Source organism: Telmatherina bonti, assembly GCF_933228915.1.
Source record: "Telmatherina bonti genome assembly, chromosome: 19".
NCBI lineage: Eukaryota > Metazoa > Chordata > Actinopteri > Atheriniformes > Telmatherinidae > Telmatherina > Telmatherina bonti.
Genome location: NC_136617.1, coordinates 10,561,091 through 10,579,084, shown reverse-complemented (window position 1 = coordinate 10,579,084; position 17,994 = coordinate 10,561,091). Strand labels below are relative to the sequence as shown.

At 44.2% G+C, this 17,994-nt stretch overlaps 1 protein-coding gene across 1 annotated transcript; it reads right to left on the bottom strand.

Moving 5' to 3' along the window:
• Positions 1-3,751: 3,751 nt before the first annotated feature.
• On the bottom strand, positions 3,752-16,870 carry LOC306770182 (polyhomeotic-like protein 1; the record flags this gene model as incomplete). The annotated part of the gene is made up of 14 exons (XM_079259011.1): positions 3,752-3,903; positions 4,294-4,504; positions 7,253-7,460; positions 8,223-8,310; positions 10,539-10,629; positions 10,719-10,891; positions 11,222-11,357; positions 12,615-13,591; positions 13,724-13,805; positions 13,892-14,053; positions 14,143-14,271; positions 14,381-14,452; positions 14,740-14,850; positions 16,748-16,870. 14 exons carry the CDS (start codon positions 16,868-16,870, stop codon positions 3,752-3,754), a joined length of 2,715 nt encoding a protein of 904 aa, XP_079115137.1.
• Between the last annotated feature and the right edge of the window lie 1,124 nt (positions 16,871-17,994).

The following is a 17,994-nucleotide window of genomic DNA, read 5'->3' as shown; positions in this document are numbered from 1 at the left end:
ACATCAGAGTAAGAAATGCAGAGGCCTGTTTAACAGGAAGGATAGAAGTTGGAAGACTGAAAATACACCTGTGCTTAAAAAAATTCTTTGAACAGCAAACTGTGGTAAAAAAAAAAGGAGTGTCCAGCTCTGATCCTGGAGGGCTAAAACCCTTCAATTTTCCATGTATCCCTGCCCCAACACACCTGACTAAATGATCAGTCATTGTGTCGAACAAAATGGCTTTTGATTAATTTAATGAAAGCGAGGCGTGATGGAACCAGGATACATGAAAAACCTGCTGGGTGGCCCTCAAGGACCAACTTTGGACACATCTGTGCTAAATAAACCAAAGTCTGCATGATATTGTGTCTTTCTGAAAAGGGGGCAGCATCGTCAACATTTGGAACAATCAACAGAGTTGTCTAGAGCAGGGGTGCCCAAAGCCGGTCCTTGAGGGCCGCCGTCCTGCAGGACAGATTTTCCATGTATTCCTGCTTCAACACACCAGACTCAAACTAAACAGCTCCAACCTCTCATAAACTTCTGCATCATGACTCATTAATTTGAGATAGGTGTGTTTTAACAGGGATGCAGGGAAAACCTGCAGGAATGTGGCCCTCAAAGACCAGAGCTGGACACCCCTGGTGAAGAGCTTTGCCCCGCTGTGGGAAACAGAAGTTAAAATGGTAAATATTTGCTTTGTGCTGAAATAAAATTAAGTCTCATGCTTCCTTAATATTTATCATTTTTTAAACCTTTTCTTCTTTGTTGAGGAACTGGTTTGGTCCCTCCAAACTCCACTTAACTTTCCAGCCAGTCAGCACTGAAGGTCTTACTTTGTGATAAAAAAAACTTCGTACAGCCTGAAGAAGGCATAAGCTGAAATGCATGTGTATTTTAAAAAAAATTTTTTTTAATGATTCTTGCCCATTTTTATGAAAGACCTTTCAGTCTAAACCCCTTTAAGTGCCTGGACATGGACTATTCTGCAAATTATTTTTGCTATTTCAATCCTTTCCTCATGCTCAAGCACTCCCTTCCATGAGCACCAGAGGTTTGAGGGATACCAGCAGCACATCTGTCATCTCTTCTTCAAACTTTGTACTCGTTGAGGCTGCAGAACAAGAAAAAGGTTGTGTGGTGAGGCCTTTAAAGGTCATGTATGTGATGCATTTTCCTCATTTATGACAAACTGGATAAGCAGTTAATTAAAACTTTTTTATATTTCAAAATCAAAAATGCAGAAGCGGCAGCTTTCCACATGTCTGACCAATCCCAATCCCTTCTCAGAGGTCTGGATGGGGGAAAAAGCCACGGCAGGTTCAAGTCTTGAAATTTTTTTTTTTTTTTTTTTTTGCACATCTTCACCATTTCTCTCCAACCGCTTACCTGACAAGCAAACAACATCCAGGCACAAAGTGAAGGGGGAAATATCCCTTAAATTACACAAACACATAAAATAAAGATGCCATCATCAAAGTTTTAAAACAGTTCTTTGATTATTTATTTGCATCATCATGTCAACCTCCTCTTGCCAAACGTCAAACCTGCCTCCTCCAAGATTTTGCAGCTTTATCTTTTTTTCATTTTTATTATTATTGCAAGCAAGCATTGGATTCTGAAGTAACTTCTTTATATAAAAGTTTGCTGTTATTTGGGGCAAAAAGGTGCTACTTGTTGAGTAAAGGGAGATCACACACGTGAAACTACAGCGATCTGCCATGAAAAGAAATGTTTCATTGGTAATTCACATCAGAATTCGAAGCTCACATAACTTGCAATGAGGCTAGGGTCCTTAATCCCCCCCTCATCTTTACAACTGCTCCAAAATCTCAGGGAGACTGCAATATAAACACACAGATATGAAGGAATATCCTTTTTGTTTTTTGGAAAAAAAGAAAAGAAAATACCGCAACAGCCACAGTCACTAAGAATAAAGCCAAAGATAACTAACTAGAAAGGTAAATACTGTTGGTAGTAACACGCTATGTGACAAAGCTATGAGGAAGATGGCAAGTTTCCTTGATCAAGGTCGCTACTACTCAGTCACACTTTGGGAAAGGCAACGGATGTCATTGCTTGAAATAACAATCGTAAAAAAGTAAGCGCTAATATAAAAGAAGGAATGATATGAAAAGTAGTTTAAAAAACAGACAATCCTAATCTAAAATCTAGTGTAGAAACCAGTGAGAAAGGCCACGAGGTTCACAGAGAGAACATGAGAAAAACTCCTACAGTGAAAAGCTTAAACAAGGCAGTCCAGCAAAGAAATGTGCAATTAAATAGAAAGGCAAATTTTACACTGACTACAGTATAGTTTCGGGTTCTCCTCATTCACACAGACATTCAGGCAGGATTCTTCTTTCCCACATCTGTCATAAACATAGGTCCACATGTGGTTTCTCTCTCCCCCCCAGCAGACTCAAGAATGCAGCTTAAAGACGCTTTAACCAGCTCTTTCTTTCAAAACATCAGTAAATTTAAGCCCATGACAGCGACTACTGCACATGCAGCTGAACGGATCAGAAGCAGCTGCTGGTACCATCTGGATGAAGTGATGCTGGAAACAGGCTGACAGATTTTCAGAGCTCAGTCGACAGTGAGGGTTCTGGTATAAAGCTTAGAAAGATGGAGTGGAAACGGTTGTGGAGAAGCACCTTGTTGTTGTGCTTTCTGTACACGCCTCGCCTGACATGTGAGACGTTCCCAGAACCTGGAGGGGTTCTGGTTTTATTTGGACTCCGGTCAGGTATTTGAGTGGCCATTACCCTGTAAACTCACTGTACCCTGTTAGTTGTAGAGAAGTCACTTGTTCTTCTTCTTCTTCTTAAAAACAAAAAAAACAAAAAAAGGGGGGGCATGTACACACATTGATGATTATTCTCATTAAATAGTCATAACTCATAAGTAACCATTTTTACATACATAACATCTGGAATCTACATCTAAGTGTTTCCTAAAGGAAAAGTCTAATTTCAAAACGATAAAATACATGATATTTAGGTTATTTTGATTCAACTTTAGTGTCTTTGCTGCACTATTTTTTTAAGTTAGTGTTAAATCAGTTTTAACCAGACAAAGAGCTGCGATTAAAACACCTTTCTATAAAATTAAATAATGAAAAAAATCATTAAGAACCAATTTAAGATTTAGATTTGGATAATCTACCCAAAATATTTCCTTCGAATGTCGCCTACATCGTATACTGCTGCTGTTGGAGACGTTATTGTCTAAACGCTCAGGTTTTACTGCTGTTTGACTCTTTGATTAAACTCAGAATATAAAGACTTAATAAACTTGGTGTCAGAATGTCACAGCCTCGGTCTACGACAGCAGAAGCCCTTTTAGATACTGACAATGAAAAAAGGAAAATCTTAGAAATGTGAATTAAAACAAACAATGTCTACGTTGAAAAGACATTCAAAGCTTTCATTTATGCATTTTTCAGGACTGCAAGTATTAAATTTAAGCAGGAACTTTTGCCTTTTGGAGGCAAAAGTACCTTTTTTAAAAAATATAGCTGGCCATTCATTTCAAATCTGGAATTACTGCGATATTCCTTTGCAAATGTGACCTTTCAGGGTGAGGTCAGGAGTGAACAAACCAACAACCGTCATTCTGGTGGGGCCCTGGGGGGGGGGGGGGGGGGGGGGGGGGGGGGCTGGATCGTATAGCTCTGTTGTGAAAAGGAATTGTTCTTCGTACATTCACCTGCAGGTGTCTCACCACGTTGGGACTTGTGGGGAAAGCGGTTGGATTTCTGGGAATTTTAGTCTTTCAGAGTGTTAATGTGAGCACAGATCTTGAGCGCGGGACCCAGCTTGATGTTCATAGTGGACATGAGATGCTCTTCTTTCAGCAGCAGCAGAGCCTGTCCGTCAATTTCCTGCGACAGGAACTGTGAAGCCAGCTCCTCGCAGCCTGAGAAGGGAAGGAAGGAAAGCAGAAAAAGATAAAAGGATGAAAAAGAGAGACGGTGGGAATGATTGAACTTATCATACATGCACAGTCTGCGACCTGCCAAGGAGCTGACCAGTGTAAATAAGCAGCACCGCTTACAGCATGCATGCACATTTACATTCTGTACCCTTTAATTACACAATATTTAAAATAAAGTACAAAACTGAAAGAAATAAAACTGGAAAAGAGGAAACAAGGAGATGGAACAGAGAGAATAAGGAGCAACTTTTTAGTGTACAAACAAAAAAGACCTTTTAATATGCAACAATTATTATTCAACAAAAAAAAAAAAAGATAATAAATGTTAAAAAGTTTGAATTGATGACCAAAAACTAGAAGAGCTTTTCCCACCTTGTAGTGAGGAGATAAACTGCGACACTTCCTCCACGCTCCACTGAGCGGGGCTAGCAGACGGGCAGCCGGGTGCCGAGCTCTCCGTTTGGATCGGAGGCGGGGGAGGCTGGTGGCAGGAAGCGGAGGAAGCGGGCGAGAGAGACATGGGGTCGTCTTCATCCTCCTCTCCGGTGGACTCCTCGTCTGAATGGCTGGACTCTGAGCGGCACTGCGAGTGAGAGGAGCTCAGTCACGTTTACATTGGATTTGTTGCTTTTTTTTTTTTCTTCCTGTGAAAACTTTCTGCGTCGATGCTTTGTGAGAAAAGATGACATAATCTGAATTTCAGAAGTGGCCAAGGTGTGTGTGCAACAAATGCAAAACATCCCGAAGACAGCTGAGCTGCCATCACAGAGGTAATCGATGATTTATTGGCTTGCTTGCACAAAGGAGATGTTTTCATGGCCTCCACTAGATGGCACTAAAACCCCCCTTTAACTACAACTCCACAGTAAAAACACATTTTCACTCTAAATGACACGCCGTGTGTGTGCAGAGGTGTGTCCACATTTTTACAGTCTGTGGTTGTTGCTGGTTTGGGCTTGGCCCCCTTTACCTTTTGTTATTGTAAAAGACATTAAAAAAAAAGGCAAGCAAGCACACGTAATACAGTATAAACACTCGGTGTTTGTTCTTTTCTTGCCACAACATGATAATCATACACAAAATCTGATCTTATTTTCCCAGTTTTGTGTGAAAAACTTCTGCGGACTAGTCACCTTTCTTTTTGGAAAGTTTATTATTATTAACAAGCGAGTCTGATGAGCAGATCTGTAGAGAAACTTCTCAGAAGGTCGTTCAAGATGGAAAGGGAATTTTAAAAGATACAGCATGTAAAGGTAACTTTATCAAGCATCAGAGGTAGAATTAGAGAACAAATGAACAGATAAGTTAAAACATCTGTCAGGTTAAAAACGACAGGAAGGGGAAAGAAACTGCAAATTTAAACATCTGATTACTCCTTTTCAGACATTTACAAAGAGGGAAATGGTGAGGTATATCCATCCATCCCTCCGATGGAAAACTGGATTTTTCTCGTTTGGATGATACAAAAGAAATAATCCGCTTAAGTTTAATTCATGTGAAATCTTCCGGTCAATTTGTAATAAACCTGCAAATTCTGTGATGCAAAAATGTCCATCTCATCCAGTGTAACATAATTTATTACGCACACTGTGCTAGTACTGGATTTGAACACAAGTCACCTCCAGAAACGTTGAAATTTTTTGCACCAGAAATCATGCAAAGCGTTGGAAACATTCCTCAGATTTTTCTCTGTGTGGGCATGACAGCGTCACAAGATCTGCTCCTGCTCCACCACATCCCAGAGGTGTTCTAATGGATGGAGATGTGGCGACTGTGGAGGCCATTAGAGCGCAGTGAACTCATCGTCATAACGATGGAACCAGTTGGGGATGATTTGAGCTTTGCGACATGGTGCAGGATTCTGCTGGAAGTCTCCATCAGATGATGGAACACGGTGGTCATAAAGGGGTAGACATGGTCAGCGGCGATACTGATGAAGGCTCTGGCATTTAAACAATGTTCGTTTGGTGCTGAGGGGCACAAAGTGGGGCAAGAAAATGTCCTCTACACCATAACCCCAACAGCAGCCTTTGCCACTGATTGAAGGCAGGGTGGAGGAGTTTAAATATCTCGGGGTCTTGTTCACGAGTGAGGGAAGGATGGAGCGTGAGATCAACAGACAGATCGGTGCGGCATCTGCAGTAATGCGGGCTCTGCGTCGGTCTGTCGATTTACCAGTCGATCTACGTTCCTACCCTCACCTATGGTCATGAGCTGTGGGTCATGACCTAAAGAAAGAGATCTCGTATACAGGCGGCTGAAATGGGTTTCCTCCGCAGGGTGACCGGGCTCTCTCTTAGATATAGGGTGAGGAGCTCGGTCATCCGGGAGGGGCTCAGAGTAGAGCCGCTGCTCCTCCGCATCGAGAGGAAACAGATGAGGTGGCTCGGGCATCTGGTCAGGATGCCTCCTGGGCCTCCCTGGTGAGGTGTTCCAGGCACGTCCCTCTGGGAGGAGACCCCGGGGAAGACCCAGGACACGCTGGAGGGATTATATCTCTCAGATGGCCTGGGAACGCCTTGGAGTCCCCCCTGATGAGCTGGTAAATGTGGCTGGGGAGAGGGAAGTCTGGGCTTCCAGGTTTAGGCTGATGTGACCTGATCCCAGATAAGTGGCAGAAAACAGATGGATGAATCCACACTTTCATGTTCAATTGTGATCCTTCCATCTAAATGTGGAGCTAACATGGAGACTCGTCCCGTTTCACTGTGCACTTTAGCCTTAGTCGTGTGTTGCATGTTCAGAGATGCTCTTCTGCATTCGGTGGTTGAAACTAGTACTGCTTTGAGTTCTTGTTCCCTTTCTATCATCTCCAACCAGTCTGCCCATTCTCCTCTGACCTCTGACATCAGCAAGACATTTTCAATCAACTGCTCACTGGATATTTTCTCTTTTTCAGACCATGAAAATCCAAAAAGATCAGCACTTCCTGAAATAATCAGGCCAACATCAACGCCACGTCCAAGGTCACTTCCTCCTTCTGAGGCTCAGTTTGAACTTCAGCAAGTTGTTTTCACCATATCTGCATGACTAAATGCATAGTTGTTGCCATGTGATTGGCTACGTGGTTATTTCACACATGCCCAGTTGCTTCCACCTTAAATATGAACAAAAACTATTTCTGGGTAATTAAAATCCTTGAAGATTTTAACTATTGGCTGCATTTTGGAGCAAATAAAACATTAATGAAGCTTTCATTATGAAGTGATCAGAATCCAAAAGGACAACTACATAATTAATTTTTTTTTTTTTTTTTTAAAAAGGTAAAGACCCTTGTAAAAAAAACCAAAAAAAAAAAAAAAAAAACCTCTAAAATGAAGTCCCGCCTCACCTTGACAGGTATGGGTCTCCCTGCTATCTTTGCACTAGCGATTGCGGAGCTAGTCCTGCGGGGAACCCTCCTCCTGCCAATCCCTCCCTCCTCGTCCGAGTTGGAGAAGTGGCCGTGGCCCTGATCCTGATCTGCAGCGTGATGTTGATCCTGACGCTGGCTGTGACCCTGTCGCACGGAGAAGTGCTGCCTGAAGCTGACGTTGTACCTGGGGAACCAATACATACTGTATCGTAGACAAAGAGTGACATATACGGTACTGAAGCCAGGATGAGCAACACAGTTTTTTGTCTCTTTGCACCGTACATGGTATACAAGCTATACGCATGAGGTGGGCAAAGGGACAAATGCAAAGCAGAAGCAAAGAAAAAGAAAAAAAAACAACAACATATACTGAACTAAACAATGCAAAGAATGCATTGTTTACATATAAAACGCATGATAGGTTCAGTTTAGACCAATATGGAGCAAATTCAACAGAGAAAAAAAAACTTTCTGGAATGTTCTGCACAATCGACAAACAGGAGGCCGTTTCTGTGTGGCGAAACAGATGAAGCGGTGCGTTCAGACTTCTCCAAAACAAAAAGACAAATCACAAGCAAAGACAACATGGATGCTGCAAAGTATACAGCTGAAGCCACCACAGCATGACCACCGCCGCGGCTCTCAGAGCGGCGTTTAGCTGCTGCGATCGTCCTCTTTACCATTTCTAAAAAGATTGGGTTTCAAATGATGAAGTTCAGATTTACATTAAATTAGTCTCAATTTTGAAGTTATTTTTGACATTTGTTTAAAAAAAAAAAAAAAAAAAGTTTAAAAAAGCAGCTTTTCTTTTTTAAACATTTTTTAAGACTTCAGTGTCGCTCCAGCTGCAGAAATAGAATTCTAACAACGATCCGTTTGGAGAACAGCAGCTGCATTCTGCGATGGCCTCCGCTGTATGTCATGTATTTCATGCGTTCTGAAGTACCTCTTGGCACAAGACATGGAGCAGAACCTTTTGGTGCCTCTGAACTGGCTGGCAGGAGCAAAGTTTTTGCAGTACTCACACTTCAGCACTGAAAAGAGAGTTTAGAGAAGATAAAAGATGGTGAATGAAGGATTTCCACGGTTGTTTCAACATAAACAAAGCACTCCTTCATTTCCAGACCATCTGGAGAAAACGAGGCTTGTATGATGCTTTATTAAGTTGCCATCCCGCCTCGCAGCCACACTCTGAGGTGGGAAATTCCCAGCTTGGAGGCTGCAATTAAAACCTCTCTGCGCTCTTGTGACCCGGCTCGAACAGACAAGGGTCAGTCATGGGTGATAAAATCCTCTGGTTCGGGTTGGTGAGACGGTAATTATATCTGGCAAGTTAACTGCAAACATTTAGCTGGGACTGCAAATCTGGGGGAAAAAAAACTCATGTCCTCACCTTTTAGCTAATCAGTTTTTTTCTTGTTTTGTTATGCCGCTTATTAAAAAATGCTCGCAATCGTTGGGATGGTTGAGACCAAACACAGACCGACAATAAATATATTTTAAAGCCGCTTTCTTTCCTTTAAGTTCATTAATTTGGAAACACAAGTTATATACAGTTCGGCTATTCTATTCTATTCTATTCTATTCTATAGACATTTAGCAGATGCTTTTATCCAAAGCGACTTACATATGAGTGAGAACAACACAAGCATGAAATCCAACAGTAGAGGACATTATAGAAAGGTGCTAGTGGACTGTCCAGTTGGCCGCAGGTCCTTACATGAAGAGCTACGGGTTTTTGTTTTGTTCACTCCCTTCCCACACCATAATATTACCTATGTTATAGTACAAAGAATTAATTCCATAATGTTTGTTGCAAAGAACTGGGCTAAGTTCTCCAACTTTCCAACAAATATAGCTAAACTAGGTGTTGAAGTGCTCCTTGAAGAGCTGAGCCTTCAGCTTGCTCTTAAAAGTAGACAGGGACAGAGTTTAGGAGGTTGTTCCACCATCGCTGCACAACAGAGGAAGAAGAGTCTAGCTAGTGGTTTAGTCCCACGTAGTGGTGGTAACACGAAGCGTCTTTCACTGGTGGAGAGTAGCTGTCCAGGGGGAGTGAAGGTAGACGGGAGCCGTTTGAGTTTTTGTTTTGTAAGCCAGAAGCAAAGCTTTGAATTTGATGCGTGCATCTGTGAAAACTACGCTAATGGAGGTTTTAATCAGCTGAATTTGGCCTGTGAGAAGTGTTAATGAGTAGTTTGGTTTGCAGCGTATTGCGCTGGATAGATGCAATAACATGAAGAGGAAAGTGTTTTCATCTGTTTGTCAGAACAGAAGGAGTTACACTAAAAACATGAAATGTTAGACGAAACATGGAAGAATGAAATGTAACAGAACAACCAGCAGTTGTTTACTGTTTGATGCCTGGAAAGGAGCAGAAACTCAGAGAGTCAGCGGCTTCAGGCTCGACGTATGAAATCAACCTGGTCTTCACACAGACTGTAGGACTGCTGTGGGTTTAAATGCTGCTTGAACCGCTGCAATCGTACGGTCCTCCTCCGAGCAGGACATCCGGCTGATGTGCTTATTGAAAAGGATGCTTCTCTGCCCTCTGACTGCTTTATGTGAGGTCGCCTCTCCTCACACTCGTCCCAGCAGACATCATCAGTTAAACATGATCGCTTTTTCTTCACTGTTTGCCTGGAGGCTAGTTTTATGTAAATGGAAGGACTCACATCCTCCGGCATACGGTCAGGGGATGGAGGAGGTTATGGGACAAATACATCAAGAAAAAAATGTGATTTACTCTAAAAGTGGAGAATTTATGAACAATGGCTGAAACTTCTGGTTTTCTCTGGAAGAGCATCAGTCGACACACTTATCCAAGTTACTCAACATCTTTATGTTAAATGCAAATCAGACCTTGACAGATGAGGTCCCAGGTGTGTGTGTGTGTGTGTTTGTGTTGTGTACCTCTTCACTTTGTTTGCTTTTAAGGCAACATTGTTTAAAAACTAATAAAATGACATTAATATTAAAAATTTTTAAAAAAATTAAAAAAAAAAAAACTCCCATCACTCGTTGCCGTGGGAATCAAGGAGGAGGAGAGTGCCATTAAGAGTGAAATCACAAAAACTAAAAACAAATAAAAAATAAATAAAAAATTTTATCACCTCAAACTTTTTTTTTTTTTTAAAACAAATTAAAAATTTATATGACTTTTTGCAACAAACTAGTTTGCTTTGTAAAGGTTTTCTCATATTGTCATATATACATATTGCATGGAAGTCTACACAGCTTTACAGAGCACTGTGGGGTGTACCTGTTGCCGTGGTAACAATTTCCGACTGGTTAGTGTCCGGACTGTCGTTGGTCAAATCCTCACCGGCCGAGTCTTTTACTGTTCCACACATCTGTCAAACATAAAGCAGACACAAACCTCAGGAACCAGTACTGTGTACACTGAAGGCGATATTTAAACAGAAATACTCTAATTACACACCGGGAAAGGCTCCGCCCCTTCCTGGATGACGAAGCCCTCAATGAGGTGTGTGAGAACTTGTGGTTTGACCACAGCTTGAGGCGGAGGAGCTCTCTCCCCCTGATTGTAGGCCCCACGGGACACGGACAGCTCTGGAGCAGGAGAAGAAGCAGCTGCAGGAGGAGAACCAGAGCCTGGAGAGAGAGAGACGGGATTTAGCCTGTTTTAAACACCCACGTTCCACCTGAATCTTTCTGAGAGGTCTGCTACGACTTTAAGTGGTTTTTAGTCTCTTTTAAAAACTCACCGTTTCAAATTGGCTTTTAACTCCGGAGAGCAGGACTACAAAGCCTCCCTTTTTGGTCATATATTATCTATTTACCTGTTTTTATTCAAGCTTTTAATGTTGATTTATTTTATTAACCTGTACAGCACTTTGGATACATTAATGTTTATGTAAGTGCTCTGAGTTTTGATTGATTGATTGATTTGGATGACCGACAGAACCATTTCCGTGTCGTCACCTGCTCCCGTGGGATTGGCTGGCGATGCTGAGGCGTGGTCTCTGACCGGCTGGAGTCGCGGCGGAGACGGGCCATTTTCATCATTCACTGGATTGCAGTCAGACTTTCTTTTCAGAGAGCTGGCCATCTGCTTCCCCTGGAGTTTCAAAGAAATTCAGAGATTAACAGGGATTACTCACTTCTTCAAGGAAAAGAGATACGTGGCAGCATGAGATACGTGCAGTACAGAAGATCTTTGCACCACGTGGCAAACCAACACCGTGGAGGGAAACTCCGCTGAAAGCACTGGCATCCAAACTCAGCACAATTAAAGCCCAAAGCGATTGGATGGGGACGTAGAAAAACCAGGACAACAGCACTGTCCACTAGTTTCATCATCACGCGAATGAGGTCCATTTCATCGAGTTCAAAATCATAAACCATGTCTTTGAAATTGATGGTGACGGTCCTGATAGTCTCCACAAAGACTAAGGAGATCTCAATGACATCACTCAGCGATGAGCAACTCGGGTCCTCGAATGCTGTAGTCCTGAAGTCCTGAACACACCTGACACAAATCAGACTCACTAAGCAGACTGCAAAAGGCTGCTAAGTAGCCATTGGTTGGAATCAGGTGTGTTGGAGCAGGGAAACTCCCAAGACATGCAAGACTGTAGCCCTCGAAGACCAGTGTAGGGGCCGGATCTGCTGGGGGCCCTGCGATCACCGATGACATCCCAGTATATGACTGGCTGGACGTTGGGTACACTATTGTGGCTTCAGCGAAGTAGGATTGTAGTACTTTTTCGTAGTATACGCTGGCAACGTACCTAAAGAAATCCATCACTACCGATCGAACGGGACTTACCACAGCCTGACCATCACTTCTAAAACTCTCCAGAGCAGAAACGCCGCCATTCGGAAGGCATTGAAAAATTACACAATTAAAAGTAACAGTGTGACTTGTCGGTAATGTTAGCGACTCATATTTAGTTTATATTTGCTATAATTATTCACAATTTACCTAGTTATACATAAATTAGATGTCCAGGTGGATCAGTAAAAGTGGCGAGTTCCGCTTGGTGGGGCTTTAAGCATGTATTGACAAGTTGCCATGGTAATAAAATTGATTCATCTTCAGATTCCAAGGAGTTTAATTATGTTTAGTTTGCTAAAGGAAATGTAAAATAAGAATAAAAATATCTATTGACAAATCGGAGACCACAGGCATGTTATTGCAGCGATATGGAGCAATATTTATCTCAAGTTTCAGCTTGTTTTTAAATCCATGCAGCGCCAAGCGGCGTAGAGATGGACTTAGTTTATTCTGGACGTGTCATTTGGGACAAGCGGTGAAAAAGCGTCGGCAATAAGAGGTTAAACGGCGTATTTTGGTGATTGATGATCAGCTGACCTGCGCTGTTTGATCTCCCGACGAGTCTCCATTGGTGGTGACGCCGCCTGCCGCTGATCTCTGCTCCTCGGTAACCAGGGGGAGGGAAAGGGAGGAGCGTGACAGCATGGACGGAGGGGAGGAAACGGTGTGGGCCTGAGAGGAGGCGGGGCCCGGAGCCAGAGGTCCGTTCTGACTCTGTCCAGAGCTTTGATTGGCCTGTGGGTGCACTTGAGACACCTGAGCCAACGGAGGAGCCTCCTGGGGAGACTGAAGCGTCTTCAGCCCCACCCCTCGGCCCACGACCCCGCCCTCCCTGGAAGCAATAGACGCCACCATGGTGAGCAGGCTGGATGAGCTGCTGAGGACGGCTGCTCCCTCGTGGTTGCAGCTGCCGCGGGCGAGGGCCAGAGCCTGGGCGCTCCCCAGCGTGCTCTGCCTGGCGCCCACTATTTGAACCGGGATGTGCGGAGGCTGAGAAGGCTGGCCGGAGCTGCTGGCGGGCGGGGGCGCCGGCAGGATGGGGGGAGGATTCCTGGAAGGCAGCTGGAGCGGCAGGCGGAGCCCCTGCAACGTTTTCGGCTGGATGGGGATGGGTCCGTTCCCGTGGGACGATTTCTCGGCCCCGAGCGACGTCTTCTGTAGAGGCTGCACCACTAAAGTCTGAGCGTTAACTCCTGGTTTGATGGTCGCCGTGCCAACCGGGTACCCGTGAGGCTGCGAAGCCGCGTTGGACGTTAGGACCAGGGCGTGTGCTGCTGTCGGAGCGGTGCTTCCTGTGGTCAGGGTTCGGGTTCCGTGAAGCAAGAGCTGGGACAGAGGGATGGAAGAGGTGGACGATGAAGAGGAAGATGAAGCGCCAGAGGAAGAGGAGGGGTGGGCTTTGAGGTTCGTTGGCTGGGGGTAAGAGGGGATTTTGATGTGAGTTGGCTGGGTGGCTGGTTTAGTTGGGGATTGGGGGTTTGACTGGTGGGAGGGCTGGACCAGGGAGAAGGCAGCTGGACAAAGAAAAAATAAGAACGTTTATTTTTTTATTTATTTTTTTTCCACAACTAACTACTAATAATCCAAAGCTGACAACACTCAAGTGGCTTGTTTACACCTTAAAGGCCGTTTTCTTTCTTTCCTACCTGAATCATTCCTCTCTTGGGCTTCCGTTTTCACCCCCACACCTTTGGGGCCTGACACGCCCCGCATGGCCAGATTCTGTGCCTAGCAACAAGGACACCGGCCACATTTGCATGAAAACGGCGATCCATTCCCTCTTGTTCAAACGGCGACACATTTGCAAAACAAACCTGCTCGTTGTCTGATTGGCTGCTGGAGGAGGAAGCAGGAGTCACTTCCTGTTGCTGCTGAGTCTGTGGCTGCTGGGCGACGGTCGCCACAGCAGCTGTTGCCGTGCTGCCCGGCATGAAGATGAGCTGAGAGGGAATCGGGGCCCTGAGGGAACGGTTGACCTGCAAGATAAACAAGACAGCGCTAAGACGTACGGAAACGGAGTGGATGGTGCCGGTTGGCACGGAAACGGTCGTATAATAAAACTCACCCTCAGGTACATTTGTCCCTGCCCTCCTGCCGTCCCACTCAGCAGCACCGACTGGCTGATGGTGGATGTTGTGGAGGCGCCCAGAGGACGGCTGCTGGCCGTAGAACCAGACCCAGACGTCACACTGGCCTAAAGGAGAATCATTAGTCATTTGAAAAGACGCCGAATTGAGAGAAAACGTTTAAATCAACTGTCTGCGAGCAAAAAGTTTTATTAGCTTTTAAATAACAAAGCCTACAGCTGTGGTGCTGGTGGTCTGAGAAGAGCTGCTGCTGGAGGGGCTGGACTGACGACTGGCAGCCAGCGTCGCCTGGAAGTGGAAAACAAAAGGAGAGAAGAGGAGGATGAGGAGGGGAAAATGACAGAGGAAGCATTACAGGCTTCAGTCACATCCAAACAAAGCGTTTACAGAGGCTGTCATGTGGTTAAAGCGAGACGTGGCTCTATGTTTCCATCCCCGCTGCACCCATCGCTTTTTTTCCTCGTGGTTTTCATCGGAGTTAATTATGTGTGCAGGCTGCAGTCGGCTTTATTTTTGTCAGTCCGTTGGTAAACAACTTCAGCGCACTTTAAAAAAGAGGGTTCACACACCTTTACTTGTTGCACGGCGGCCAGATTCTGCAGCTGGGCGCTGTTGATCTGCTGCTGCAGCATCAGCTGCTGGAAGTACTGGGCTGCATTGGGTTGTCTCTGCAACGCCTGCAGGGCCTGGAGGGGCGGGATGGGGAGGGGGGCACAGGAGCAAAATAAATGAGAAATGAACAGAATGCAAAGTGTTAAGATGAGGATCTGCTGAAAGATGAGAGAAAGAACGAACACAAGCAAAGACAAAGGGAAGCAGGAGGACTTCAGAGGGAGAAGAAGAGAGTAGATTGGGAGAAATGAGGGCAGGGGAAGGCGGGATGTGTGAGCAACTTCCTGCCAGCTGCCTGATGCATGAGCCGCGGCTCGCGCTGTAATAAGTTGAGGGATGAAAGCGAGTGCGGCGGGTTGGATTAGTAAGTGCTGGGTGACAAAGACAGATGGCTGGAGAGAGGGTGACAAAAGCCTGGGAAAATATAACCCAGCCTCCGTCAGACCTGCAAGACTCAATCTCATTCTGCACCTCCCTGATTCAGCCAGTCTTCATCACTTTCTGTCCATCAGCTTACTCATGAATCACTGTCAAGACAGATAAATCCGAATCCCCCCCCCCAACCCTCACCCCTTCACGTATGCAACCAGTCTGCAGCCAAACGCAGAATTTGGGAATTAAAACATCAATTAAAATCAATCGAATCCATGATGCTTAAAAATGAACAGTTTCAGCATCAGTAAGAATCCGGTGCAGCTGACCTTCATTCAGGTCTTGTTGACCGTTGCTTTCTCAAAGACCCACTGTGAGCCTTTTATGACATAAATCTGAAATGAGCGAACAGCCCCACCGCTCCCTGGAGCCTCTTTTAGAGTCTAGACCTGTACATATGCTTTCAAGTCCCCCCAGACACGCAGCCCACTTTCCGCCCAACCATAACAACTGGCGAGATCAATTTACGTCCCTCGCCGCCAGGCCGTCCTCGCCGGCGTGAAAGAGATGCACAGTTTCAGGCAAAGAATGAGGAAAGTGAGACACGACAGATTGCAGGTTTTTTTTTTTTTTTACTTTTTAAAGACACACACGCTACAGGCAGGAGGAGGTAAGAAGTTCAAACTGAAGCCGTTTCTATTGGAAAAACATAACAACACAAAGACAACAACGCTGGGTGTGCTTTCAGGTGGAAGCTGGTTCAACTTGTTGGCTTTCGTTCTAAGTCTGAGGAGTCTATTCAGCACCTGTCAAGCACAGCTCTATGAGTAAAGAAAACCAACGGTTTATGATTACTTTATCACCTGATTGTCATTCAGTGTGAAAATAATGCAGGAATTTTCCAACGTAGTTGCAGACAAGACAAGCAACTCATCTCTGCTGCAGAGGAACTAAAAAAAAGCCACGAAGGAAATCTGTACTTTCAATCCCAGTCCAAACTGAAAGCAAAGTTGTCCCCTGATTTAGACAACAGAGCAAAGCTTCGGCTGTTGCACCAGTTCACCAGATCTTCAGATGTGTTGGACCACGAGCGAAACAAACAAACAAACTTCATCACGTTTGTTTACCATGCGAGTTATTTCATAAACTGGATGTCAGTTATGTTCTAGAACAATCCAGTTTTCTGTCCTACGAGGGCCACAAACCAGCAGGTTTTCCGTGTATTCCTGCTGCAACACACAGAAATTAAATGGATCTAACAGCCAATCAGGTTCTGCACAAAGACTCAATTTGAGTCAGCTGTGTTGGAGCAGGGACACATGGAAGCCCTGTCCTAGAACACAGAATACATGCATATTTAAGCATCACCAAATAAAGGAGGACCACCTCAGGATGGACAGTTGTACTAAAACATGGGACAGATCGTGTTGTAAAGAGATTTAATGACCTAATGCAACTCAAAAGTCAGGTCTTAACCTTTAAAACAGCCGGTTGAGGATGTAGCAGCAAGCGGGCCAGAAAAAAACTGGATCGTTTTGAGCTCAAACATTAAAATCGTCCCTCGTGGTTTCCGGCGTACATATAGTCTCTTAGACCTACCTGCACTGCTTGCCTTTCGTACAGAGACATGGAATTCATCGGCGATGGACGGGAGCTGGTCCCAGACGCAGCGCTCCCATTGGTCGAGGCCCCCTGCTGGTTCTGCTCTCCGTCGGTCTCCATGGCTGCAGGGGAGACAGACGAGCCTTCAAGTCGAACAGAGCGAAGCGTGACTTTCTCTGCATGAAGAAAAACACCCGTCTTTGATCGTGGCAAACATCATTCTTCACAGTCACGATGCAGAGTCCATGTTTCACTCAGTGCATGACATCAGCGCTGACTGATGTCAAAATTAGATGCCCAGAAGGCTTCACTGCCTTAAGCTTCAAGTTTACAACATCATTCAGACCATTTATCAGCAGAGCATCACAACATTTCAGTCTTACAAACAATGGATGCTCTGCTGTCATACTGTTCAGTGCAGAATATACCAAGCTACCTCAAAACAGAAAAAAAAATCATTTTATTTATTTCCTGTTCTCAAAGTATTTTCATGCAAACAAAAAAAAAACAAAAAAACCCAAAACATTTGTAGTGGAAAAGGTCCATAAATCACCACCTGAAGGACTGAGGAAATCTTCAAGTAAGAAACCCAAATATTCAGCTATTAATCACCTTCTAACAACATCTTAGAATAAAACAGCTGCAGACTGGGTTCAAATTAACAACAAGAAGAATCATTTAACTAAAGTTGACAAATGAATACAAACCAAAGTGCATGGCAGCTGATTGCAGGGTTGCAGGAGAGGAAATGTTATTTGATAAACAATTTTTCCTTTCTTTGCATTACACAGTTAAATTTAACCCCAAACTGGGGTTGAAACCGTGGTATTAAACTGGGGTTTCTGGTTTCTGTGGTGCACATTTTACATCTTCAAACGTGAAGCTTTGTATTTTTTGCGGATTGTCGACAAACGCACCAGAACCGCTCTCCGCAAAGTCCATCAGCTTTTCTTTAAACAGAATATTTGTATAAAATGAATAAATCACTGCAACATAAAAGTGTACAGGAATAGGAAGGTAAAATAAAATGATCTTATGATTTGATAATGCTGCAGAAACATAACCTTCCCATCTGAAACAGATTATTTTAAAGCCACTTGTTTAAATCAGGTGCTCCCAATCCATTTTTATCATTGCAGCATCGCTATAACTCTTCTTCCTCCTCCTCCTCCTCCTCCTCCTCCTGTCTCACCATCCTGTCCCAGCAGCTCCGGTCTTCTTCTCCACAGCCGGATAAAAAAAAA